We start from the raw sequence: 26653 nt of genomic DNA on the forward strand, positions 1-26653 counted from the left end.
GCTTGAAAGAGAAACCAAATGGGTACACAACCTGTCCAAAAGAGCAAATAAAAAAAGAAAAATGGAATCATCCCCAGAAATCGATCCACCTACTCAAAAGGAGCAGGTTAAATTGCCAGAGCTACGACCACCGCCAATAATATTAACAAATCCAAAAATAAATCACCAACAACTTCAAAAAAAACTGAAAGATAACATAAATAGTGATTTTATAATCAAGCTGATTGGCAATATATATATAAAATCAATGTCCAGAATGGAAGCGATTACAGAAAAATTACAAAAATATTTACTGAGCTAATGTTCCCATGGCACTCATACGAAAACAAGCAAACAAGGCAGATAAGGGTAGTGGTTAAAGACCTACATCACACATGTCAACCTGAGGATATCATTGAAGATCTGCAAAGACAAGGTTTAAAGGCTACAAACGCATATAGAAAATTGAAATGGAAAACCAAAGAGCCCTTAAACATGTTTACCCTCTGTTTTGACCCAAATGAAGACATAAAAAAGGTCTATGAGATTAAAAACATACTCAACACAATCGTAAAAATTGAGCCATTAAAATTATCTACCTTAATTCCCCAATGCAAGTCCTGCCAGGGTTTTATGCACACCAAGAACTATTGTTGCAAGCCTCCAAAATGTGTTAAGTGCGCTGGTAATCATTCAACTCTTGAATGCAAGAAACCAGACAAAGAACCACCAAAATGCTGCAACTGCGGGCAAAACCACCCAGCAAGCTACAGAGGATGTCATGTTGCCAAGGAGTTGCAAAAGCTCCGTAACAAAAGCGGAGTTAAACACAAAGAAGAAACTGGCAAAAAACCCCCAACAGCAATACGTCAAGCATTAGCTATGCCAAAACACTCTGTAGAACCAAGAACGACTAAGAAACCAACACTAATACCGGGTAAACAAACATATGCAGACGTAGCAGCCCAAAAGGAAAATACGACAGATAAAGATATATTGACACAAATTTTATTTAAAATTGAAAAGCAGTTAACCTTAAACCAGGATCTACTGAATCGCGTTGAAAAACTTGAGCAAATTATAAATGTCTAAAAACACAATAAGAAAAAGTTTAAAGATAATGGCATGGAACGCGAATGGAATCTTAAAGCACAAAAATGAACTTGAGCTTGTACTTAATCAAAAAAGAATTGATATTTGTTTAGTACCTGAAACTCATTTGACCACCCAAATGTACTCTACATTCAACGGATTTACAATGTATTGCTCAAATCATCCTCTAAACAACGCAAGAGGAGGTAGCGCAGTTATTATTAAGAATTCGATTGAACATTTCGAAGAAGAAAAGATCAGCTCCACTGAGTTTCAAGCGACAACAGTTGGAATCAAGTTTTGCAATTACCAACTGTCGGTAACAGCAGTATATAGTCCGCCGAGACATAACATAAAGTCTACAGAATACACACAACTTTTAAAAAAACATAAAGGAAGATTCGTTATGGGAGGCGATTTCAATGCAAAGCACATTAACTGGGGATCTCGCCTAACGACAACTAAAGGTCGCGAACTGTGGAAAGCGGCACAACAATGTGGTTGTGAAATATTCTCAACTGGCAATCCAACATACTGGCCAACAGACATTAATAAGACTCCAGATTTGATTGATTTTTTCGTAGTCAAACAACTACCATACAACATCATAACTCTGGAGGATGGTTTATATCTTAATTCACCTATATTCATGATTCTTGATGGTGAACCAAAAATCAATGAAAGGAACCTGCTCCTTTCAAATAAATATACAGATTGGCAATACTTCAAGATTAAACTAGACACATATGTAAACACGACAAATGAAATCGATAATGTTGACGAAATTGAGAAGGAAACAATAAAGCTGTCAGCACAGATACAAAAAGCTGCTTGGTTAAGTACACCTGTAAGAGTCCAAAAAATTAATCGCCAAAGATATCCTTCGAATATAATTGAACTCATAAAGGAAAAAAGAAAAATCAGAAAAAAGTGGCAGTCGATTAGGTCTCCATCACTTAAAATACAATTAAACAACCTCACCAAAACAGTGAAATATGCTATTCAAGAAAATAAAAACAGAAGTTTAAATATAAAGCTACAAAACCTATCTGCAGATAAAACCTCTGATTACTCTCTATGGCGGACTACGGCACATATGAAAAGACCAATTCAACATAATCCCCCAATTAAACAGCCAAATAGCAACCAACCTTGGGCAAAAACCGATTCGGAAAAAGCTGAGTTATTTGCACAACACCTTCAAAAAATTTTTAAGCCATTTGAAACGATAAATTACACTTTGTTTCCCCATACTGTGCAAGAATCTGTTGAAATTACAAGTTTTACCACTGATGAGGTAGCAAATGAAATCTCCAAACTAAAACAAAAGAAAAGTCCAGGATTTGACTTAATCACAGCCGAAGTGCTAAAGAACTTATCTTACAAAGCGCTAATCAAACTCACTTTAATAATGAATGCATGCATTGAATTTAAATACATACCAATGCACTGGAAAATTTCTGAAATTAAAATGATTCCAAAACCAGGGAAAAATCCCAACGAAGTCACATCTTACCGCCCAATAGCATTACTCCCAGCCATCGGAAAGCTATTTGAAAAACTATTTTCCAAACGATTAAAGGATATAATTTCTAATAAACAATTAATACCATCTCACCAATTTGGATTTCGAGAAAAACATTCAACGATAGATCAGATACATCGTATAGTACTCAGAGCGATGCTCCCATATCAATATACTTTGCTATTGGAATCATATCTCACAGACAGATATTTTAGAGTGAAACAAAGACAAGCATACTCAAACATTAAAAAAATTGAAGCTGGTGTACCACAAGGCAGCATTCTTGGGCCAGTACTGTATTTGCTATATACTGCAGATCTACCTGTTTCAAATACAAGTAAGATAGCCACTTTTGCTGATGACACGTGTATCTTAGCCTATGGAAATAACGCAACTGAATCAACTAGAAAGTTACAGGCATCGATAGACGAAGTTGTCGCATGGACTGAAAACTGGAGAATCAAACTAAACGAAAGCAAGTCTGTTCACGTAGACTTTACAAACAAGAAAATAGCCTATAACCCAGTGAAAATATCATCTGCTACTGTTCCATATAGTAATACAGCAAAATACTTGGGTATGACTTTGGATGCAAAGCTCAAATGGAAAGAACATGTCAAAATTAAAGCAACTGAAATCAACTTAAAAATTAAAAAAATGAAATGGTTAATTGGCAGAAAGTCTACATTGTCAATACAGAATAAATTATTAATATACAACCAAGTAGTTAAGCCGGTATGGACATACGGCATTCAATTATGGGGATGTACCACTAAAACAAACATTGAAGCTATACAACGCCTGCAGAATAAGATTCTCAGAGACATGGTCAACGCACCTTGGTATGTGCGAAATCACGACCTGCACAAGGATCTGTCGGTGAAAAAAGTCGCTGATATAATCCAAATTCTTGCAAGTAACCATGAAACCAGGCTGAAAGAGCACATAAACCCGGAGGCCGCAGAGCTTACCAAAACAGTCTGCACAAGAAGACTTCGAAGAACTAAGCCACGAGATTTAGTCGCCAAAGCTGAATAATTGTTTTTAAAATATTTATAATTGTTTTTAAATTTCAATGTTAAGGATAGAATAATGTTACTTGTTAGCTTATGCTAGGCGTAATACCATGAAATGTATACAAATTTTATAACGTTTCAATAAAAAAAAAAAAAAAAAAAAAAAAAAAAAAAAAAAAAAAACCCATTCACAATTCCATTCCATTCCTTTTCGCCTAATGTAATTAAGATTCCGGATTTTTTTTTAAGAGTTCACTCACTACGTTGCCCTTTGTTTTTCCTTCGCAGCAGATCTTCGACGACCTGCACGATCGTCGTCTTCCAAAGCTTCCCAACCTTGTCTGAAACTCTTTAACTACTCAAAAGTAATGATAAAAGAAAAACACCCATCACAATAAACTTTTCGCATAATTTGATGTGTCTCGGATTCCGTTTTGATGAGTTTCAAATAAAATTAATATTGGCTCTTTATGCGAAATTCGTTTTTCGACCGAAAATTAGACGCATTAAGGGGTCCTTTCTTTGGCCCGGAGCTTGTTCTGCTTCTGAGGCCTTCTAAGCCGCGGATAACAAATGGGCTAGACTGATGTTACCTGTCATGTCTGACCGACTCTCGCAAAGCCTCCTGTCATTAAGCAGAAGGGACTGCAGACAGCTGGTTGGAGTGATGACGGGCCACTTTTTGTGGGCAAAGCAGATGGAAAAGGTGGGAATCTCAGACTGTACTCTGCCCAGCTTGTGAAGAGGAGGATGAGATGGCGGACCACTTCCGCCTTCGCAGGGGTATTTATTTTTGGTATTTTCAGGAATTTTTTTTTACAATAAAAAAAATGAAAAAACGATATTTAAATTTTATAAGCTTTTTATTTAACTTCTTTTACATAAAAAATGAAAAAAAAAAAATTTTAATTTTAATAATCTTAAAAATGGCGCTGAAGTTGACCCTCACGAAAAATTGGAACTGGACGGTGTTGTCCATTTTGATTCTTCTATTTATCTGAAACACAAAAACCAACAAAATTATTAATCAGTATAACTGTAGATATGTCCCGTACTAGAATATAAAAAAAATTTACAAAATGGCGCGGTTTTTAATTTGACACTCTAAAAATCGAGGTTTTTTCAGTTAAAAAAAATACGAAATAATTGAAATAATATTATAATATGATTCTAGTACGGGCAATAGCCAATGATGTTGTAAATAGAATTTCGAACGATTCGCTTAAATAGTTTTTGACAACATCAGGACGAGAAAAGTCGTTTCGAGATAAATGAGTTTAAAGTTTGAGGTACAGGAGCGCGCGGACCGCTCTCTACCTAGTTAATGGGCTGTAGAAGCTATAATACTGGGAATTTCCACATGAAAATTTCACAGTATATTCTTAAGATACCAAGGCGCATTCATTAAAGGTGGTGGCACTAGACCAGCAACAATGTTCTGTAAGTTTGATTGTCAAAGCAAAGATTTGGGAAAATAGAAAACAAATTATGAATTCGCCTTGTTCCATTCTGAGCTGACAGCCACATGGACACGGCGAAAGAAAAAAAAAACAAATCAGCTGATTTACCAACACCACCTTTAATATATTCGCCTTGTAAGATACTATACTTCCGAAATATTGAAAAAAACAAAAAAAACGATTTTTTGAAATTTCTAGACCACTGGACCACTCAGCTTTTACTAAATCAAATGTCATACAATTTTGACACGACATTCATGATGGATGTACGCTCATACGCCCAATACTTCAGATATGAAGGCAGTTCTGGGCATTTGCGACAGTCTTTGTGCTTCTAATTCACTTGATTTTCGCTTTGATTTTGTTTCATTGTAATTTGTTATCAAATGTGGCCTAATTCTCACATACTCGTGCATATAAACTCATAACAATCAACACTTGCAGTCAAATAAATAACAATAATCAATTGCCATCATTCGCACCAACCAACTATCCAAGCAGCCATCGACCAAACGAGCCATCTCATCACCAATGGCAGCCTATCATTAGGTAGGCCTATCTACTACCCAACATTCTACCAACTGAAAGCTGCATAGCGATTGCCAACTATGCAGTGGTTCCTTCAGCCAGAGGCCACCATTACCACCCGTACCACAGCCTTTGGTTATGTGTCTAGCCGCGTCGCGTATATCGATCGATGATGGGCACTGCGGATCATTGCAGCCGCAGCCCGATCGCAGGTATGTGCGTCAATCTCAATTACCCGCGTGTGGAGGATAATTTTCCAGCTTATTAGCGAATAAACAAGTTAATTTCAATAATACCTACGAGCACCAGCACTTTGAGGTGTACGCACAAGCGACCAGTCAACAGACAGACGACGATTGAGTGCATGACGCGCTGATGGGCTGATGGGAAGAGTCTGGTAGTTGGACAACTGAAGGTGGTTATCGCGGCAGAGGTATCGATAAGAGTAATTGATCGGAAGAAGAAGATGCATGCACCAAGTGATGCAAGTAAATAAAACATACATACATACATATGTACGTACAGACCGACCTAAGGGAGCCTAAGATGTTTTCATTCTTACTATGCGAGCTGCGAGCGTATGCGCAACACGAACGGACGCGAAGCAGTTGCAAATTAAATGAAAATACTACAGACATTTACTTCGCCGAAACGCGTGTGGTGATGCAGTCAACAAGAGCGAGGAAGAGGGCCAAAGCGGCCGTTGGTAAAACTTCAGCAAAACATTTTGCAATCTTTTGGATTATCGTTAACTGCGACGCGGCACTGTTTAATGGCTCCGCTGCATGCAATGATGCCCTTTGTTTGTATTTTGACGCTGCAGCGCCGCATTGGTCTGTTTGTTGCACTTTCAACGCCACGTTACGTGGGGGAATTTTGCCATGTACTGCAATGCGCGTTTGTTCGCTTTGCAATTTTCGCCGCTTGTCGTATTTTCTCATTTTTATTGTCGCCGGAACGCATGCGCTCTTTCCAAGATAAAATAGGACAGCGAGCAGCTGGCTGGCTGGCTGCTTGGTCGTTCTGGTGCTGCTGCTACAAGGCCCCCTCGGTCGGCGATAACATGTGACATTTTCTGCGTTTGCCGGCGGTTCGCTGCTTGAATGCTTTGATGTTTTTGGTTTTTCTTTTATTCTATTTTTTTTTTCTTATTTTCTCCGTCTTTGCAAGCTGTTTCGAGAAACATGCCGATTTTAATTTGTTTATTTTATCTGTTTTTTTTTCTGTTTTTCTTTTATAACAAATATTATTTTTTTACTCCAGTTTTGCAAAAATTAACTTGGGCTGGTTTTTGGGCTTGAGTTGCAGTCCAAGAAAATCGTTTCTTGAATACCTGGAAAACGCTTTGTGATAAAAAAAATTTGTTAGCCACTTTCATGTAAACAATGCTTACGTAGATTTGTATGTACGACTTGCAAATACAAATGTTGCAGGTGGATAAACATACGCGAACGTGACTTAGTGACGCGCATATAATTCACTTTTGTTTTTGTTTATATCTCCTCGTATGTAAATTTGTATGCGCACATACATATATACTTTTATCATAAAAGCTTGTCATTTCTAGGGATTACCTCTAATCTCGCTGTCTTATAGTGATATGCTCACATGCATACATATTTTCATACAGGTATTCGAGGTATGATTATCGAAAGCTATTTAAACAGTGCTGTGCGACGAAATAGAAACACATATTCATTGTCATGGAAACAAACTTTTATGAAATAAATGGAAATTAGTTAAAAAAAGCTATTTTATTTATTCATTCATTTCAAACTGGTCTACGAAACTACTTACAATTCTTACCGAAAAGTTAGAGGTTTTACAGACTGGTTACAAGCAAAATCGAGTAATATTACCATTACATTCAAGTGCTGATGCGCTGAGGCTCGGAAGATTTTGTGCCAGCAGCAAAAGCAGAATGCGAGTCGTGGCCGCCAATAAAGACTCACTCATCGAGGCTTTGAAAATCACACAGGCTCGCGTCTGTTGGGTTAATTATCTAAGAAGCCCAACAAACAACCCTTCCTTGGCGTTTGCAATGATTTTGTGAAGCCCAAAAGTATGAAGAGAAACTCCTTGATACATTTATCATCCACCCACTATCATTATCATTGAGAATCGACGCAAACTTAAGGCATTAAGCGACAGCGCTCCCATATGTGCTGCGAAAGCTACATATGACAGCCAATACAAGTCCCTTCATAGAGATGTCCCACAGGCATGCCGTTCAAGCAGAAAATGCCTCCCGGAGTAATGGAATACGCGAATTGTATAAACTAAGCCGCAAATTGACCGGGAAATATTGAAATTCAAATGTTCTCATCAAAGATGAAAATGGAGCCTTAATTACATCTGAGCGTGTCCAATTTTCTGCGAGGCTAACACACCATCGGCCCACGTTTCTCCGTCCTTGATACATCTAAAGAGTTGGATGTTGATAGATCAACCGTCGGTAAACGTTTGCACACGATGGGAATGGTCCAGAAAGCAGTTAACTGTGGCTCCCAGTTCAATTGAAGGAGAGGGATATCGAGGGACAATTGGTGACGTGTGAGATGCTTCGTGAACGTCAGAAAAGAAAAGGTTTTCTGCATCGCATCGTCACTGGCGATGCAAAATGGATCTAATATGATAACCCTAAGCGTCGAAAATGTTGGAACCTGCCAGGTGCACCAGGTCCATCGACAGCGAAAGTAATATATTCATGCTTCAAAGGTTATGTTGTGCATCTGGTGGGTGCATCAGAAGGGTGTCCTCTATTATAAACTCCTTAAACTATCTGAAACCATCACTCGCGATCATTACCGACTGCTGCTAATGCGTTTTATTCGAGCTCTCAAAGAAAGGCGGCCGGAATGGGACGGCTGACATGATTTTGCTGCATGACAACTCCAGACCACACGTTCCTAAATCGGTCCAGAAATATTTAGAGGGACTGAATTGGGAAATCTTGCCCTACCCACCGTATTCCCCAGATATTGCACCTTCGAATTACCATCTGTTTCGATCAATACAGTCAGCCTTTATTGGAGAGCGGTTCACTTCTTATGAAAGCATCGCAAGCTCGCTCACTGAATGGATCAAGTCAAAAGATCTCGAAGTTTTCGTCAGAGGAATCCGTATGCTGCCTGAAAGATGGGGTAAAGTTGTAGCTTCCAATGGCACATACTTCACATAACCACATGTATTACTTAAGGGGTTATATACAGTTAGAATTACAAAAAAAAATATTTTTTTATTTTGTTTCCTTAATGTATAAATATTTAAGAATACACACAGAAAATTTAATATCGTTCCGGTGAATATTTTCGTTATTTACACGCAAATTTGAAAAGGCGTTTCAGAGTGCTTTTCAAACTTTAAACGCATTTTTCTCAAAATGGTGTTTTTAAAGTTAGTGACCAGCATTACTCGAAAACGGCTAAACCGATTAGTCTCAAATTTTAAATACGAGTGGTGCCTTTTATATGTCGGCATAAGAGAATAAAAACAAATTTTAATCATCGAAAATCACTTTATTGTTTTTCAAAATATTCTCCATGTAGATCTATATACTTTTGCATGCGTTTGAACCAATTGTCGAAGCACTTTTGCCACTCTGAATGAGGTACCTTCAAAACATGCATTCTGAATGCCGCAACTGCTTCTTCAGGTGTCGAAAAGCGTTGACCTCTCAGTTTGTTTTTTACGTACGGGAATAAAAAGAAGTCATTCGGTGCCAAGTCAAAACTATACGGCGCATGACCCATTAATTCGATGTTTTGGGTGCTCAAAAATGCAGTTGTTGGAGCCGATGTGTGAGAGCTCGCATTGTCCTGGTGAAGAGTGATCCGTCTTTGGCGATTGGTTTTCCTAATTTCTTGGAAGACAACTGGCAAACAAATGGTTGTGTACCACTCAGAATTTACTGTTCTGCGTTGTTCTAGTGGTACGGTTGCGACATGTCCAGTTTTTCCGAAAAAACAGGCGACCATTTGCTTGGAAGTGCTTCGTGCGCGAACAACTTTTGTTGGATTTGGCTCATCTTAAAACACCCATACAGTCGACTGCTGTTTACTTTCGGGCTTATACGCGTAAATCCGTGATTCATCGCCTGTCACGATGTCATAGACGTGTTTCGAAACCCCGCGATCGTATTTTTTGAGCATTTCCTTCGACCAATCGACACGAGCGTTTTTTTGAGCGATTGACAAATTGTGTGGGATCCAACGCGAACAAATTTTTTTGACAGTCAAATGTTTATGCAATATTGAATGTATGCTGGTCTCACTAATGCCTAAGATTGTCTCAATCTCACGATAGGTCAGATGACGATCTTGCAATATCAGTTCGCGCACAGCATCAATGGTTTTCGGAACAACAACTGATTTTGGACGACCTTCACGAAATTCGTCTTGGAGCGAACTACGACCACGATTGAATTTACCATACCATCGATAAACACTGGTCCTTGATGGAGCTTCATCGCCAAAAAAATGAATTAAGTTAATTCATGCAATGTTGCTGAGTTAATCGACGTAGAAAGTTGTAAAAAATAATCACACGAAAATGTTCACAATTTAATTCCATTTTTGGAATTTTTTAAGTTACTGTAAACAACACAAATAGCGTTGGTATTTCAAAACGTTCTGAGTACGTAAAAGCCAAAAAATGTCAAACTTTGCGATACAGCTGTCAGTTGCCAGATTGCAACACCAGGGTTGCCAAATTCCGAAATATAAAAGGTACCCCTCGTATATTTTTTAGTTAATTAATTTAAGTTTTTTCCTCATCGATAATTTTTTTTATATAAACAATTTAAGACCGAAATTTTGGTCAAAAATCGATTTTTTTTTTAGAAACTGCTATTTTGTTACCAAAACTTTATTTTGCTTATTCCTTCGATTAATTACTAGATTTAACATTACTTGAACGGAATCTGTTTGGTTTTTTAATTTCATAGGATCCAGTACAGAGATATAGTGGGCACCGCAAAACGTCTTTTTTGAGAGGAGCTCCCGGAGATCAGCTGTAGCTCCTTTTCAAATAAATAGTTTTACAAATACTAAGTCTTAAAATACAGTTAAAACATAAAATAATACCTGTACAAATTTTTAGTTCAATAAATTTAAAAGTTTTCTCAGAAAAAATTCTGGAAAATTTGCTTTTTTCGGCCTTCTAACTGTATACGAGTACAACCTCTTAATTGTTTAAATAATTCGCAACTTTGGCTAAGAAAGGACGGAAACTTATTCCCATACCCAATATGTAAAAAAAAACAAATTGTCCATTTCATTTTATTATATTTAAATTTTTAAAAGTACGCATATGCTGGATCACCCTGTATATGTGTACATATGTATACATACATTTGTGTACCCATTTCAGCGGTGATTATGACAAATTTCCCGATTGGTAATGACATCGCCAGCACCTGACCACTAATTATATGCTGCTGCTCTACATACTTAATTATTCCAGCACACATACATACATACATATGTATGTCTGCATGTGTGTATGTGTGTACAAAATATGCATTTATCTGGTGCGCATAAATATGAGCGCATAATCGGCTTAATAGACCTAATCGATTTAAATAACAAATTGCTGTCAGCGTTGTGTGAATTTGCATAATTACGCATGCCTTTACAGGCCTAATGTATGTATGTACATGCATATGTATGTATATGAGAATGTTGATGAACGAAGAAAGTTATTCATAAGTGCAAAGGAAGAGACATTAATCATTTTTTTTTCAGTTTAATATTTTTTTTCAAATATTTTTGCCTCTTCGGAATAATTAAATGACACACACGGGGCCGTGGCTCTTAGTGTAGTGATTGAACTAATTGGCCTTGTAGGTGTATTCGTATAATAATTTATTGAGCACTTTAAGATTCCCATTTGTGTTTAGTAGAGCACTAAAGCAGTGGGCGCTTGCAGTTGAAAAATCTGTAGCTCTCGAAGAGACTAAAACAAAAAAAACTTATAAGTTGGCTAAGAATTTGAGCGCGATGAGTGAGTGATGAGCGAATGAAATCCATGCCACTTGATGCTCTAGTTTATATTAATCCTTTTTCGAATTGTAAGGCTTTCTAAGTTGCTACGAAGTGCAGCTGAAGTACTGAAGGGGCTTCCAATTGTGATTAGTACTGATTAGTAAAGCTTTATCGGTGTAAGTGGGTTGGAGGCACTGAAGAAAGCGATTATTTTCGTTGCTTCTTCAATTAATTCATTCATTGGGAATTCCAGACGCGTGATATGCGAATATAGATATATATAATTGACTCGTACACCCTTTTTGGGTGTTGGGCCGAGCTCCTCCTCCTATTTGTGGCGTGCGTCTTAATGCTGTTCCATAAATGGAGGGACCTACAGTTTCAAGCCGACTCCGAACGGCAGATAATTTTATGAGGAGTTTTTTCATGGCAGAAATACACTCGGAGGTTTGCCATTGCCTGCCGAGGGGCGGCCGCTATTAGGAAAAGGTTTTTCTAATTTTTTGGGTTTCACCGAGATTCGAACCAACGTTCTCTCTGTGAATTCCGAATGGTAGTCATGCACCAACCCATTCGGCTACGGAGCCCGCTATGCCAATACTACGGTGATATTTGAGCAGCATGAAAGGTTCCAAACAAATTTCGGCTAGTTTTCTTGGGCTCCTTCCAGTGGCGGCTATGAAAAAACGAATGCTTATAAAGTTACTGAACATAAAATCGACGCTGATGCTTTCTTGTTCTTCGATTTCGATGTAACTAAAATATGTTGCTCTCTGGTCAAAATAATGAGACACGTATTTTTTGTTCGCCCGAAAAAATTTTTTTTCAAGAGTTATCGAGAGCAACGTATTTGAGTTACATCGAAATCGAAGAACATGTCCCGAATAGCCCGGTTGAATTGAAATGGAAAACATCCGCTTTTGTTTGTACGAGGCGTGTTTTTAAAGAAAGTACCGGTATGACATAAAAAAACAACAAGTAAATTTTTTCCAAAAATAATTTATTTACTTGAAAGGCCATAGTTTACTCTTCTTTTCTACATAATTCCCATTACTATTCAGGCATTTATCGTATCTTGGGACCAGCTTTTGTATGCCATCGTCAAAGAACTGCTTCGTCAAACTAAATACATAATTTTTTCGGTACTCATTCACATTTCATCATGGAAAGAGTTACGCCTGAACAACGTTTACAAAGCGTGCAGTTCTATTACGAAAATCAACGCTTTGTGAAAAAGTTTAATCGCGCGCTCAGGCCAATTTAAGGTGTTCAGCGATGAGGCCTATTTTTGGTTTAATGAACACGTCAATAAGCAAACTGTCGTATTTGGGCTGAAAAGAAATCCGAAGCCATTCAAGAACAGTCACCACATCCACTGAAAACAAGCGTTTGGTGCGGCCTATGGGCTGGAGGAATCAGCGGCCCATATTTCTTCAAAGACGGGGCTGGCGCCAATGTAAGAGTGAATGTCGAATGCTATTGCGCCTTGATAAACGACTTTTTGGTATAGGAAATTGAAGCCCGTGTCCTCTACAACATTCAATCCGTAGTCCCAATAAGACGGCGCTACTTGCCATACACCCCGTGAAACAATGGATTTACGAGTGAATTGGCCACCAAGGTCGTGTTGTATCATATCTTAGGACTTTTACTTGCGGAGGTATGTAAAGTTGAAATGGGATAAACCAGCTTTGATTGAGGCAGTGGAAGCCAACATTCAGCCAACTAAAGTTATTCACGAGATACCCTAAGTCCTCCAGCGTGTCATTCAAAATTGGCTTTTACGGATGGCCAAATTACAGCGCAGTTGCGGCAACATTTGAAAGTGATTATATCTAAAAAATAAATGTCATGAATGGTTCTACACAAAAATAATAAATATTCTCCAATCAATTTGAATTTTCGTTGTTTTATTTCAATTTAAAATCCGATACCTCTGATGAACCTCTATTTTGCCATTTCATTTTTTCGAATATGCAAAAGGGGTTGGGATGCTGGGCTATATTACCCCACCGGTGCTCCTTTGATCGGATCATATTTCCTGCAATCGATAATAGTTTGTAGATTATTTTATTTTTATTATCAAAAGAAATACACCCGCTAATTTATGATAGTAAAATTTTTCAAATTTTCTTCCTCATCCAGGTTGTCCGCCCACCACAAGTTCGCATTGTTTGCGCTGCAACAGCGAAGGCTGCATCAAGTGCCCGGCCTACTTGATGACCGACACGCGTCAGTGCGTGGATCAATGCCCCTCCGGTTACATCGATCAATGGTCGGCGCATACCGAATTCATGGGACGAGTTTGCGTCTCCACCGGCTACTCTGGCCCACTCATGGCCGCTATTGCAGGCCTCATTGGCGGTTTTGTAGTCTGTCTCACACTACTGGCTGTTGCAATGATGCTAGTGCGACGACGACGACGACGAAAATCAATTAAGCAGAAGTTGATCAACGAGAATACCATGGATCGTTCTGACTTCTTGCGACAACTCAACGAAATGCGTCCCAACGCCGAGTATTTCCTGGCGATGCTCAACGATACGCGCCGACAGATACGCAAATTGTACCTGTCAGGCGAAGTGAGTGCTGCGAATTCTTATCGGCCGATCGTACGCGACCTGGCCAAAATACTAATACTGCTCAATCGGCCGATTGAATTGATACCGGCGGCGCCGCACGACTGGAATCGTTTGTATACGTGGTCCGAGCAAGCATTGGAACGCTACAAACCACAAGTGGGCCATCTGATTGACTTCTTTCAACCCTCCGGCGGCGGTGGTGGTGGTGTTGGCGTTGGCGTTGGAATTGGAAGTCGCGGCAGCGGCAGCGTCGGTATTAGCGATGACTTCGATGCGACTTTCTTCCCGCAGAAGAGCAACAACGTCTACAGGCAAAGCATGTTGCCGGGGTCGGGCCCACAAAAGTTGCACATGTTCGGTTCGCTCATCAGTCTGCACGAGTTTGACGAGCCGCGGCCGTCGGATCCATTCGGCAGCAGCTTCAATACGCTTAAGAGTGGCAATCTGATATCGGATCTCAATGCGAGTTCGTTGTGGCTTGAAGACGAATTCTACAAATTGGGTTTCCGACCGCAGGACGAAATCACGACTGAACTGTAATGAATAGTGTGCGTTGAGTTAGCGCAAAACACAGTGTCTTCTATGTAAAATTTATTTGTTTCACAAAGCGATTTAAATTTTGTTTTTCTTTTATTTGTAATGTAGAATTATTGTATATGAAGAATGTTATGCAAATTTTATTTTAAATTACGCGCCTAATTTTAAGTCAAAGTATTATTTTTCGTGTTGTTGATATTTGGAGCCGCTACAATCTCCATAATCTGGTACTACATACACAAATACATATATACAATACATACAAACATTAACTAGAAATATTTACAGTGAATTTTCACAAAACTTGAAATGTACATACCTACCATTTACATACAAATATTTGCATACATACAAACACGCATTAGTGCAAAAACGCACCCAGCTGTTCCATTTCAGTGGAACTTCTGCTTTTGGATGCGCAAACTGTCATAAAATGACTAAATATGCAGAAAATCTTCGAGTAAAGCACCAACGAACAAATAAATTTATGAAAATCGCCGCCCAGTTGCCGCCAAGCAGCGAGTAACTTAGTTTAGAGAGCTTAGCTAAACATTCCCAGGCTAAATGAAATGTTTGCAATTAGTGATAAGTTTATAATTTCTATAAACTGAGATGCCTTATTTTACAAGTAGGTTAAGCGAAATGTGAACTATAAAAAATGAACTAGTCAATAAAAACATAATTACCATAAACTTAGGATTTGTTAAGCTGACGTTGACTATAAATAAATAAAGGATTTAAGTTAATAAATAAACAACCGCCAAGTGACATTTTTATTTCCGATTTTGCAGCCTTTTGTGGCGGAAAAACAGTAGCTGATTGGATGGCATTTAAACTTCTGCGACAGAAAAAGCTGAACATCAACCTTCCGCCAAAAGCGCGCTTGTGGAATACTATAATTTAAAACACCTTGAAGTGAGTTGTGACACGAAAGATTTACTGTACAATCGAAGTTGATGAAATTGAGTTATTGCAATGAGTTATTCCAGAGAAAGATTATTGGTGCTCACACTCACCAACTGACACGATGAAATAACGATCTACGACACTACGGAACTAAACGGTGGTGAGAATTCATTTACATGGGGCTCTCATTAGTTTCATCGTGCCAGCTGATACGGGCGTATGGGCGTACGTTTGGTGATAGGGAGAACCATATGAGTTTAAACGAAGATCTTTTGTGTAATTTCAGTAGAAAGTTAATTTTTTCACATGTTAATGAAGCCGAAGTACAATTTCTCAAGGTTCGGTAGTCTGGTGGAAAGCTCTAGTGAGAGATTAAACACCAAATTACTCGGCAGAATACAAAGATCAGCCTGTGAAATAACGATCGGTGCAATCAGATCATGTGTTAGGGAGGCTCCCAACGCATTGACACGCGATATTCCAATATACCTACTTTTTAAGAAGATGGCAACCACGAGTGCATTTAGGTTAAATGAAGCGGTTCGCTGGAAAGAAAAAACGCATGGCCATGCCATTCTATTATTGCGACAAACTCAGTTAACCTCGGTGAGGACTGACTACATCGCCACGACGGTAACATTCAATAGAAATTTTGGCACTCTCTTTCCATCTAGGAAGGAATGGAATAAGGGATTCTCACCACACAACTTCGACGCTACAAAGTATACAGATGGCAGTAAAATGGATTGTGGTGGTGGAGCTGGTATATATTATTATAGACTTAAAATTAAAAAATCTGTGCGTTTCCCTTATACCAGCAGTGTCTTAAAGGCGGAAGTACTGGCAATTGGGGAAGTTTGTAGGTTACTAATCGCAGATCTTTTAAGGGCAATATCTCTATTCTTTCGGATAGCCAAGCTGCAATCCAGATACTGAGTTCGTCTACAACAACCTCTAAAGTGGTCGAACAAAGTAGGAATACCCTCACCACCTTGAGTGAAAACCACAAAGTTACCTTAATCTGGGTCCCGGGACATCGGAGCATTGAAGGTAATGAAAAAGCTGATGAACTGGCAATCTGCGCTATTGCAGAATCGGTATTCACACCATTAGGTGCGATCAAGAGTACAATTTCCCTAAAATACTTCCGAATCGCGGATTTTAGATAAAGAGACCAGACGAAATGCAAAATTAGCAGAACGATATGGCCCACCTACAACCTCATGAAGTCATCAACATTGATAAACATGAAACGACGGGACGCCTGGAGACTAACGACAGTCATAACTGACTTTTGGTCTGTCGGAGAACAAACAGCCAAAATGGGCATCCCTTACAATACATACTGTCACAGCTGTAAACAACCGGAGAAAAAGGAAACAATCTTCCATTACCTCTGTGAATGAACTGCGCTATGGAAGAACAGAACGCTAACCCTGGGCCAAACGCTGTTCGAGAGTCTCGAGCAACTGTCTGGCGTAGATGTCAACAACTGAATAAGGTTTTTAAACCGCACAGACTGGATATAGTCATGCTGTAAATAACCGTTAAACAAGTTAGTTACGAGTTAGATGTAGCAACAAAATGGTGCGGAAGCGTTAGTTGGATTCTGGATGACTAACCACTCTAACCAACCAACCAGCTGCCTGCCAACTTTCGGCCAAATAGTAGTTTTCCATCCGTATCAAAAGTTTTTGAAAAACTTCCATTGAATCAAATGGTTAATGGTTAAGTTTTCTGACAAACAAAGGTCTCATCATAAAGAGTATTTTAAAAGACGCGCCTAGATTCTTTCAGATTTCACTTCATGTTTTTATAAGGCCGCATTTGCGTCTACAGATAAAATCCGCGAAACAGCCGAATCATGAATGTCGAGTTATCAAAGTTGACGGTTGTTCAGCAACACTTTTCGCTACAGCAGCACTATTCCCAAAAAAATCCTGTTTTTGATGTGCCAGTCCTTTCACCAACCCTTGAATTGTCGACTCATTCAGACAACAAATTTTCCATCACATAAAATTAGAGAGAGCAAAGTGATAGTTCGATGCAAGTGAGACGTTCATTTTGTGCTGGAGCAATTTTATACAGCAAAAACTTTTCATCTTAAAGCCGCATATCGTCCCCTTAGTATAACAATAGCCTATGTGCTCATAGGCTATTATTTTTTTATTGAATTTTTGGATTCTCCATCGTCGATTTTATATGTGGTCAAAATTTTGTCAAATTCTAGTTCCACAAAGTGGGTCAAAACGTCAGTCAAAAAATAATAACTATTTGCAGACATAACGAGATTTGAGTGAGAGCTACTTTCGACAAAAAGTTTGAAATTCATTTTCTCAAAACATCAAAAAATGTATAGGCTATTTTAATACTAAGGGGACGATATGATTGAGCTTTTTGTAAAAACAAGAAAAAAATATTTTTGTGGAATCTGGTCTTTTGAAATTTACAGTAGTCAGAAGCAATAAAATGGAAAATTTAATAACAGAAAACGTGAGTATTTAAGGTATATTTTAGTAATTTTTTTTTTTTTTTGGACAAGACAAAATTTTTCAACCCATCTCAGCTGATATGTCTTCTTCTACCGTTTTTTACTTTTTCTGCTCTTTGGGAGAGAATTTTCGCTTACGAACTTGATTTGGTTTGATGGCAATTTTGTTACCGAACATAACTACTGTCTACCACAAAATTCTTATCAAAGAGCTGGATTCGTATTTAAAATTTAGTGGCTATGCAATGAAAGTAGGTGGAATTAAAAAAAAAAGACGACCAAGGGTTGTTTTTAATGCACTTTTTAACCTTGGCTCAGTTTTATTTGCTTTAGACATCAGCGACATTGAAAGAGGCTGTAAAACTGCATCTATTCATATCCATGCTGAGGATGCGCATATTTAGCTTTCGGCACCCATAGGATTTGATGTGGACTTAATTTTTAGAATATATGAAGATCTGGAATCAATTTCTTTATGGCCTTATTATGTCCAAAATGCAGGTGATTGCCTTATCCTGCTTTCCATATACAAGTGATTTTGCTCCCCTTATTTTAGACGGAAGTGTTGCTAAATATGGGAACACTATATCAATTCTACTAACACTCAAGAACTTTATCTTGAAGTTAACAAACTAGAGAACGCAATAACGGGAGCCCTCAAAACAGTTTCAAGCTAGTTATGAAGAAGCGTGCCAGGAATGATCCTTGGTGGAGTAAGGAGTTTAAAGTTCTTCAGGGGAAAGCCCGTCAACTCTTCGGTAGTACCAAGGCAACCGGAGACTGGGACTCTTATAGAAGTGCCTTAACGGCGTACAATAAGGAGCTGAGAAAATCAAAGAGAGACTCATGGAGGAAGCACTGTGAGGAGATTGAATCCCTACCAGCGGCTACTAGACTTCAAAAGTCACTCAGCAAATATCACTCAAATGGCCTTTCTACTCGCAAGAAAGCTAACGGAAGTTTTACGGAGAGTCTGGAGGAAACGGGACAGCTTTTGTTGGACACTCATTTTCTGGACTGTGTCAGTGTGGGTGCGGACAGTGAAGACACGGAGGACATCCGGTTCTTAATGTCTACACGCACGGAATTCTCCCTTGGCCGTACAATTTTTACAGTAACAAAACTTAATGCGATAAAGGCGATCTCCACCTTCAGTCCATTTAAATCACCAGTCCATTAGCACCGGATTTTGACAAATATTTTCAGGATAAGTCTGGAATTAGGCATAGTACCTAAAAGTTGGAGTAAAGCCAGGGTAGCTTTCATTCAAAATCATATCTTTTCTTAGGGATTCGCCTCTGCATGTTGAACAATACGCTTACCAGTCCGGCAAGTTGACAGAAACATACATAGCCTTACGACCAAGATTCGAAAAGGCGTTGGCTGGTAAGGGGATTGCCCTCTGTACATCGGTTGACATTACGGGGGCATTTGACAATGCTTCTTTCAGCTCTATTGGGGAAGGTATGGTTAGTAAAGAAATCGATAGACTAATCATAACGTGGGTTGTCAATATGCTGCGGAATAGAACGACAATCTTTGAGTCCACCAAAGGATGCCCCCAAGGAGGCGTTTCATCACCGCTACTTTGGCTATTGATCACAGACGAGCTCCTACAGACTCTCGATGATCTCGGATACGAAGTTCAGGGCTTTGCTGACGATCTAGTCATCATGGTTAAAGGCAAATTTGACTCTACTATAACTGATCGCATGCAACTAGCTCTCGATATTACGCAAAACTGGTGTCGGGAGAAAGGACTTTCGTTAAATGCGAACAAAACTTGTGTGGTACCCTTCACCCGAAGAAGGAAATTGAGTCAAGAGACCCTTAAACTAGGAGACGCCGACTTAACTCTATCTGGCGACATGAAATATTTGGGAGTAATCCTTGATAAAATGTTGACCTGGAAAAGTCACCTATCGTACATCACAAACAAAGCCTTTAGAGTAATATACGTATGCCAAATGCTTCACGGTAAAACATGGGGTATGTGGCCAAAGATGGTGACATGGTCTTATAAGACAATAATAGTGCCAATGATCACCCAAGCCTCTCTGGTATGGTGGCCAAAAGTAGACCAAACTAAGACTTAGATAACACTTAACAAGGTATGGGAATAGCCTGTCTGAGCGTTACGGAAGCAATGCGAACATGCCCCACAGCGGCTTTAGGAATGGTCACTGGACTCATTCCACTATATTTTGTAGCCAAAGGGATGGCAATCCGTGCAGCTCTAAGGCTTCCTAATCTGTTCCATCTCAAAGAAAGCAATCTTACAGGACATGTAAAGATTCTGGGTTCAATCCTGAACTCTCCGTGCCTGACAGTTCACGTCAAGATGGAAAGGAAACTAGAATTCTCCAAGAAATTCAAAGTGGTCATTAGTGACCGCTCAGCGTGGAGAAACAATGAAATAATCTTAAAACAGGGCGCCAGGTGTGGTTTACTGATGGGTACAAAATGGAAAACGGTTGTGCGGAGGATGAAATTGTCGAACCACACTTCAAAAAAGCAATTGCAGTCGGAAAAACCACTTCCATTTTCCAGGCGGAGGTCCACGCCTTAGAGTTGTGTGCCAGAGAATGTCTACGGAGAGGCACGCACGGGTCCAATATCAACATTCTCTCTGACAGTCAAGTAGCTCTCAAACCGCTGGATAGCTTCTCATTCCAATCAAAGTTGGTCTGGGAATGTTTTAAAAGCCTCAACACCCTAGCATCAAGAAGACTCATAGATCCAGAACGGATAAAGGCAGTAGCAATCCTTAACCTAAGCAGAAAGGATATAAAAAAGATAGGTGCGATAGAAAACGATTCCTGTAGACTCTGCAAAGAGACTCAAGAAACAGCAGAACACGTTTTATGCGACTGCCCAGCTGCGACACGGCGCAGACTAAATTACCTGGGAAATGGGACGATAGATCCGAACCTCCTGGTATAAATTAAGCCTACAGCAGTTTTAGGATTTATTAATAGCCACATGGCTGCACAATAGCTCTCTTCAGGTCGCAGTGCACAAACAGCCAATCAATAATAATAAAAATATGAGAAAGTTGTTAAAATTCTTGGCCTTAAACTAATCACAGCTCTCACATGGGTTGTTGTTGTTATAGCAGTTCATCGAACCCTGCCAGTAGTCATCGATCGTCAACGTCTATCTCATCTAACAATAGGCCCAGAAAAAAAGCTGTTTCGGCGGGTTCGTCCAAAGGGGATGGGATGTTAGGTGAGTGGGTTTAAGAGACCATGTGAACTGATTGTTAATATCGCAGGGGGTTCCAGGTATATATTGAGTATGTCGGTTTTGATTCTGGATAGGTATGAGTTTAACCTGCTACAATATCCAGAATGTAATTGCGCCAAATTTACGCGGATCTCATAAAGCAGCTGAGGCTGTTCGTCTGCGATGGGTGGTGGTTGGATTTCGATGACGGCATTCGAGGGGCGGGAGGTTAGGAAGGTGGCAAGAGACTTCCGATGAATGCCGTTTCATGTCTGCCTGTAAACTCTCTTTATGATGTCATTTCCCTGGCAGCCGATTCTTCCTACTACATTAATCCACAGGCTATTCCCAAATTATGGTTTCTCTAAACTAATATTTGCATTAAATAATGTCAGACCGTACGTGCAACCTCATTGTGCCAGACAGAAAGTATTTTGCTACATAGGTGAAGAATATTTTCATTAGGCTGGGCATTTGAGGAATTTTTCACCTATAAATAAATAAATTAATTAATAAGTATAAGAAGAAAAGTAAAGAAATTAATTAATAAATAAAAAAAATATTGAATAATAAATAAAAAAAATTAAATAATAAATAAAAAAAAATTTTTAATGATAAATAAAAAAAATTAAATAACAAATAAAAAAAAGTTTAAGAATAAATAAAAAAATTAAATAATAAATAAAAATAAATCAAATAATAAATAAAAAAATATTAATAACAAGTAAAAAAAATTAAATAATAAATAAAAAAATTTTAATAATAAAAAAAGTAATAATTAATAAAAAAAATATTAAACAACAAACTTTTTTAAATAAATCATTTAATTAATCGACGCTTCTCGGCTATTAAATAATAAATAAAAAAAAAATTTTAATGATAAATAAAAAAAACTAAATAATAAATAAAAAAAAAAAGTTTAAGAATAAATAAAAAAATTAAACAATAAATAAAAATAAATCAAATAATAAATAAAAAAATATTAATAACAAGTAAAAAAAATTAAATAATAAATAAAAAAAATTTTAATAATAAAAAAAGTAATAATTAATAAAAAAAATATTAAACAACAAACTTTTTTTAAATAAATCATTTAATTAATCGACGCTTCTCGGCTATGCGATTTGTATGAAAAAAAAAATTGTTAAAAATACCAAATGAAAAGTTGCTTCTTTTTATAATTTAAATAAAGTGGTGAAATTATATTTTTCGTGTGTTATGAACGCCATAGATGGAATACCAATAATGTAAATAAAATATTTTGTCTCGGTAAATAAACGTAAATAAGAAATTAAAACGCAATTCATTGATTAATTATCCTCGTCATCGTCCTCCTCATAATCGAGGTAAGGCTCGATTTCTAAAGTGCAAACAGGCTCTGTTTTCACTCTAAATTCGGCGCTTGCGCCCTCATGTCACCCATCCTCTGCCAATTGCTTAAGTTGATCTTGCAAAGTTTCCGGTTTCATAAATATCGACTCATTCAGAAAACTTTGCTCATTCACCAATTGCGCTAGCTCTGCTGCATCATAGCCAATTAACAGTTTCAAATCACAATCGAACTTATAGGCGAAACGCTTGCCCGACACTTTTGATATCATATCGCCATCGTAGTAATAACGCAAGGCACGCGATAGCTTTTCATAATTCATAGCCGGTTTGTTCTTCTTGATGCCCCACAAACGCGCCACACACTCTGGGTCGATGAGTTTGAATTCCCCCTCGACGCCAACCCATTGTATGATGTTTCGATGTTCACGATCGGTAAGTATTTCGAGGAGAAATTGCCAGAGTTGCACTTGACCATTGTTACCCGAACCGACACTATAATTATTGCCAATACTGCTACCTCCGCCCGATGTAGTGCTACTGAGTGTGTTGTGCGTAGGTGAGGTATCCGCAGGTAACGGTGCTAGAGTGGGTGGTTAATGTTATTAATAAGCAATTAATTATGATTCGATTTACTTGCATTTCTTACAGGAAGTTTTTGTTGCGCTTAAGCTAGTTTTGCGCATTATTTTCATTTCTTTAATCGGCGCCGCCGATCCAACGCCAGTACTGGATGTTGCTTTTGCGCCGGTGGCTGAAGATCCACGATCTTCAACTACTTTATGTACAACTGAGACGAATTTACATTCCTTCAGCAATTGCAAATGTGTCCAAAAGACATTTCCCGGATCTCTGGGCAGCTTTCGACGGAATTCTTCATGCGTTAACGAGCAAAGTTCCCGTCCAGTTATATGCCAGTCATTCATGTTGACACCGCTCTGAAAAGTGAAAATGAATATAAAAAAAAAATAAGTGCAGGTAAAATAAAATCGATTCTTGAAAAATATGTTACGGTTTTTTAGTTTGATGAATAAATCATTGTTATCAAGCATCAACATAAGTATTTCCTAAGAAAACCGTTGGAAAACAGGGGCTGACATTGGGAAAAGGTACTGCTACAACAAGAACAACAAGGGGCTGACGTTCCCACGTCAGTCGGTTGTACGTTACCGGAACGACCCAGATTTATATCCGGCCAAGGACTGCCACTCCAGCAGCATACCCCGTACATACATCGGGAATATGACACTTCTGGAGTTAATATAATTGTGTTGGTAAGAGTACAAAATATTTTTCATAATTTACTTGGGGGGATGGCTGATGAAGTGAGTGGCAATATAGACTCGACAGTTGCGGTAATGTCGTTACGGCGTTTAGCCAGATTTTCTCTGAATGTTAATTGCGTAGAGATTGAACCAAGGGAAGGTTGGGACCTGCTGGAACTGAATCACTTATTACTCTGTATTACAATTCAACTTCTATTTCGCTAATAGGACCTCATACGGCAAGCGGTCTGTAGTAGACATGGTCGATACACTTTGGATAGTTAACACCGCTGCAGGTGCCGACACCGATTTAAGGCGTTAGAACAAAATTTTCAAGTTGAGGTAAACAACGTGGCAGCAAATAACGCCTCATAATTTTTTGGAATGCTGCGCGATTGGCCGGTCTTTGACCAGATATAAATTGTGATCTCTCGAGTAACTTAGGCGGTAATATGTATGGTGGCACATTAGCCAGCCGCAGTTGACTCCTATAATTATTCGGCATCAGAGGCGTTTTGAAGCCAAGCAAACAATAATTTACGAATAACAACTGGCATTTTGATTATGATTTGCTACGATTTGATGTATTTTGTTAAACCAGAGCGCAAGCACTTCATAAACTCACCAATTCGAATTGCCTTACAGCCCATTGAAACCAATGTTTCACTTGTGCAATTGTCCACTCGTTAGGATCTTCTGGTATTTTAAGACGCATTTGTTCTTTTTTAAATTTATTGTCCAGCACCCAGTTGAGACAAGGTTTCTCCTCGGATTCTTCACCGGTTTCGGCATTTTTGCTGGATTCTTCAGCAGCCAAAGCAGCTGAAATTAATTTATATAAAGGTAAGTGACAAATGTTTATGGCATCTGTATTAGATCACTTACCCAAAGCCGCCTCGGTTGGTTTCAGTACGTCAACAATATTTATGTGCTGCTCAGCTGTTTGTATCTGTACGTTTATCTGTACAAGTCCCTCACCTTTAACACATTGGTCTACCAGATTTTTATGCGGCTCCAACTGCAATACAAGGCAGAAATGTTTCAATTTCAATATTTAGCAAAAACTAAGTACGATTTTCAAACCTCCTGTGTGTCTTGCAAGAAGAATTTGTAATCCTTTAGACTCATGCCAATTTTTTTCTCAGCCAGTTTCCTACAAACGTTAAGAAATATTATTTAATGAAATTGAAAACCGTGTAAAATCTGTGTAAAATCAAGCAAGACTGCACTGGCGGCGCATACTCACTGCAACGTACGCAGCGGCTCACGGATATCCATGTGCAAAATGATAACATCGTCGGGCTCATTTTCATCCATCTCCTGGTCTTGGTCCAAATACAAATTGTGTTGTTGAAAAATTTCATTGGCCATTATGTTTTCTGCAAATTGTTGCATTTGTTTATTGTTTGGAAACTTGCAATTCTTGTCCCGTTGCTCTCACTTACCAAAGTCAGTGCTGTCCAACCTATAGTCTTCATTTAAATGCGTCAAATCATTTGTTTCCATTCTACTCCCCCCAAATGCTGCTATACACTCCACGCTCGTTTAAACTTAGAAATCTTCAGTTTATTTATTTATTTTCATTGTCTTCTACAAATGACCGCACAAATAACAACAAATGGTTCTCCTTCCAATGGAGGTGAAATGTCAAAACAATCTAAATGTCAAACTCGCCCATGTCCGCTTATCACTTTAGCAAGGGTTGCCGTTGGTGGGTGTAAAGTCATTTAAGTACTATTTTACTTACTAAGTTTAACATTAATTAAGTTTATTAACACTTAAGTAAGTATTTTAAAGCGATTTGGAAATTATCTAAAATACTGAAAAATTTGCTCTGAGTTGAATGGCAAACGATTATTTGAAATGGTTAATGGCTGCGTTTGTCAAGCACTTTTAGTGGCAGCGCAAGCAGAGCGTTCGAAATTGTTTGTAATGTAATGCAAACTAGGGTGGTGTAACATTGGGAATACCGGTTTATTTAAACATTATTCATTTTTGTACTGTAAATTCGTGTACATCAAGACACGTTGAAAAGCGAGTAGTAGACCAAAAGAAAAAGAGGATGTCTGTAAAGTCGGTTTACTGACGATAGTCTAACGTGATAACGTCATAAGAAAATACTGATTGAATTTTTGCATTTTTCAAAGGAAAATTTTAATTTTATTTGTTTGATAGATATTTTATATGGAATTAGAGAATGAGTTAACATTAACATAACATAATATATTGTACCTTAAGATAACATAACATAACATAACATAACATAACATAACATAACATAACATAACATAACATAACATAACATAACATAACATAACATAACATAACATAACATAACATAACATAACATAACATAACATAACATAACATAACATAACATAACATAACATAACATAACATAACATAACATAACATAACATAACATAACATAACATAACATAACATAACATAACATAACATAACATAACATAACATAACATAACATAACATAACATAACATAACATAACATAACATAACATAACATAACATAACATAACATAACATAACATAACATAACATAACATAACATAACATAACATAACATAACATAACATAACATAACATAACATAACATAACATAACATAACATAACATAACATAACATAACATAACATAACATAACATAACATAACATAACATAACATAACATAACATAACATAACATAACATAACATAACATAACATAACATAACA

General features: G+C 38.0%; 2 protein-coding genes across 3 annotated transcripts; one reads left to right on the forward strand and one right to left on the reverse strand.

The window, feature by feature from the left end:
* Nucleotides 1-1477: 1477 nt before the first annotated feature.
* On the forward strand, nucleotides 1478-15460 carry LOC129237475 (uncharacterized). The gene is made up of 2 exons (XM_054872256.1): nucleotides 1478-1910; nucleotides 13730-15460. Exons 1-2 carry the CDS (start codon nucleotides 1478-1480, stop codon nucleotides 14704-14706), a joined length of 1410 nt encoding a protein of 469 aa, XP_054728231.1. The 3' UTR covers nucleotides 14707-15460.
* Nucleotides 15461-22500: 7040 nt separating this feature from the next.
* LOC129236310 (DNA-binding protein Ets97D) lies at nucleotides 22501-25559 on the reverse strand. Of its 2 annotated transcripts, none has more exons than XM_054870622.1 (7): nucleotides 25365-25559; nucleotides 25166-25298; nucleotides 25003-25072; nucleotides 24805-24937; nucleotides 24545-24741; nucleotides 23304-23592; nucleotides 22501-23237 (listed from the first exon to the last, which is right to left on the reverse strand). In XM_054870622.1, exons 1-7 carry the CDS (start codon nucleotides 25423-25425, stop codon nucleotides 22741-22743), a joined length of 1380 nt encoding a protein of 459 aa, XP_054726597.1. In that variant the 5' UTR covers nucleotides 25426-25559; the 3' UTR covers nucleotides 22501-22740. The 2 variants fall into 2 exon arrangements, with proteins under 2 accessions (XP_054726597.1, XP_054726596.1); XM_054870621.1 differs by having other exon boundaries at nucleotides 23295-23592.
* Nucleotides 25560-26653: the final 1094 nt, after the last annotated feature.

The sequence above is a fragment of the Anastrepha obliqua genome, chromosome 1 (assembly GCF_027943255.1).
Source record: "Anastrepha obliqua isolate idAnaObli1 chromosome 1, idAnaObli1_1.0, whole genome shotgun sequence".
In the NCBI taxonomy this organism is placed as follows: Eukaryota; Metazoa; Arthropoda; class Insecta; order Diptera; family Tephritidae; genus Anastrepha; species Anastrepha obliqua.

Coding starts and splice junctions, on each gene's coding strand:
- LOC129237475 (XM_054872256.1), top strand. CDS start 1,478: ATGGGAGGCGATTTCAATGCAAAGCACATTAACTGGGGATCTCGCCTA. Junction 1,911..13,729: donor ACAAAAAGCTGCTTGGTTAA/GTACACCTGTAA, acceptor TTCCTCATCCAG/GTTGTCCGCCCACCACAAGT.
- LOC129236310 (XM_054870621.1), bottom strand. CDS start 25,425: ATGGAAACAAATGATTTGACGCATTTAAATGAAGACTATAGGTTGGAC. Junction 25,073..25,165: donor GAGCCGCTGCGTACGTTGCA/GTGAGTATGCGC, acceptor TAACGTTTGTAG/GAAACTGGCTGAGAAAAAAA. Junction 23,238..23,294: donor AAAAACTTCCTGTAAGAAAT/GCAAGTAAATCG, acceptor CACCCACTCTAG/CACCGTTACCTGCGGATACC.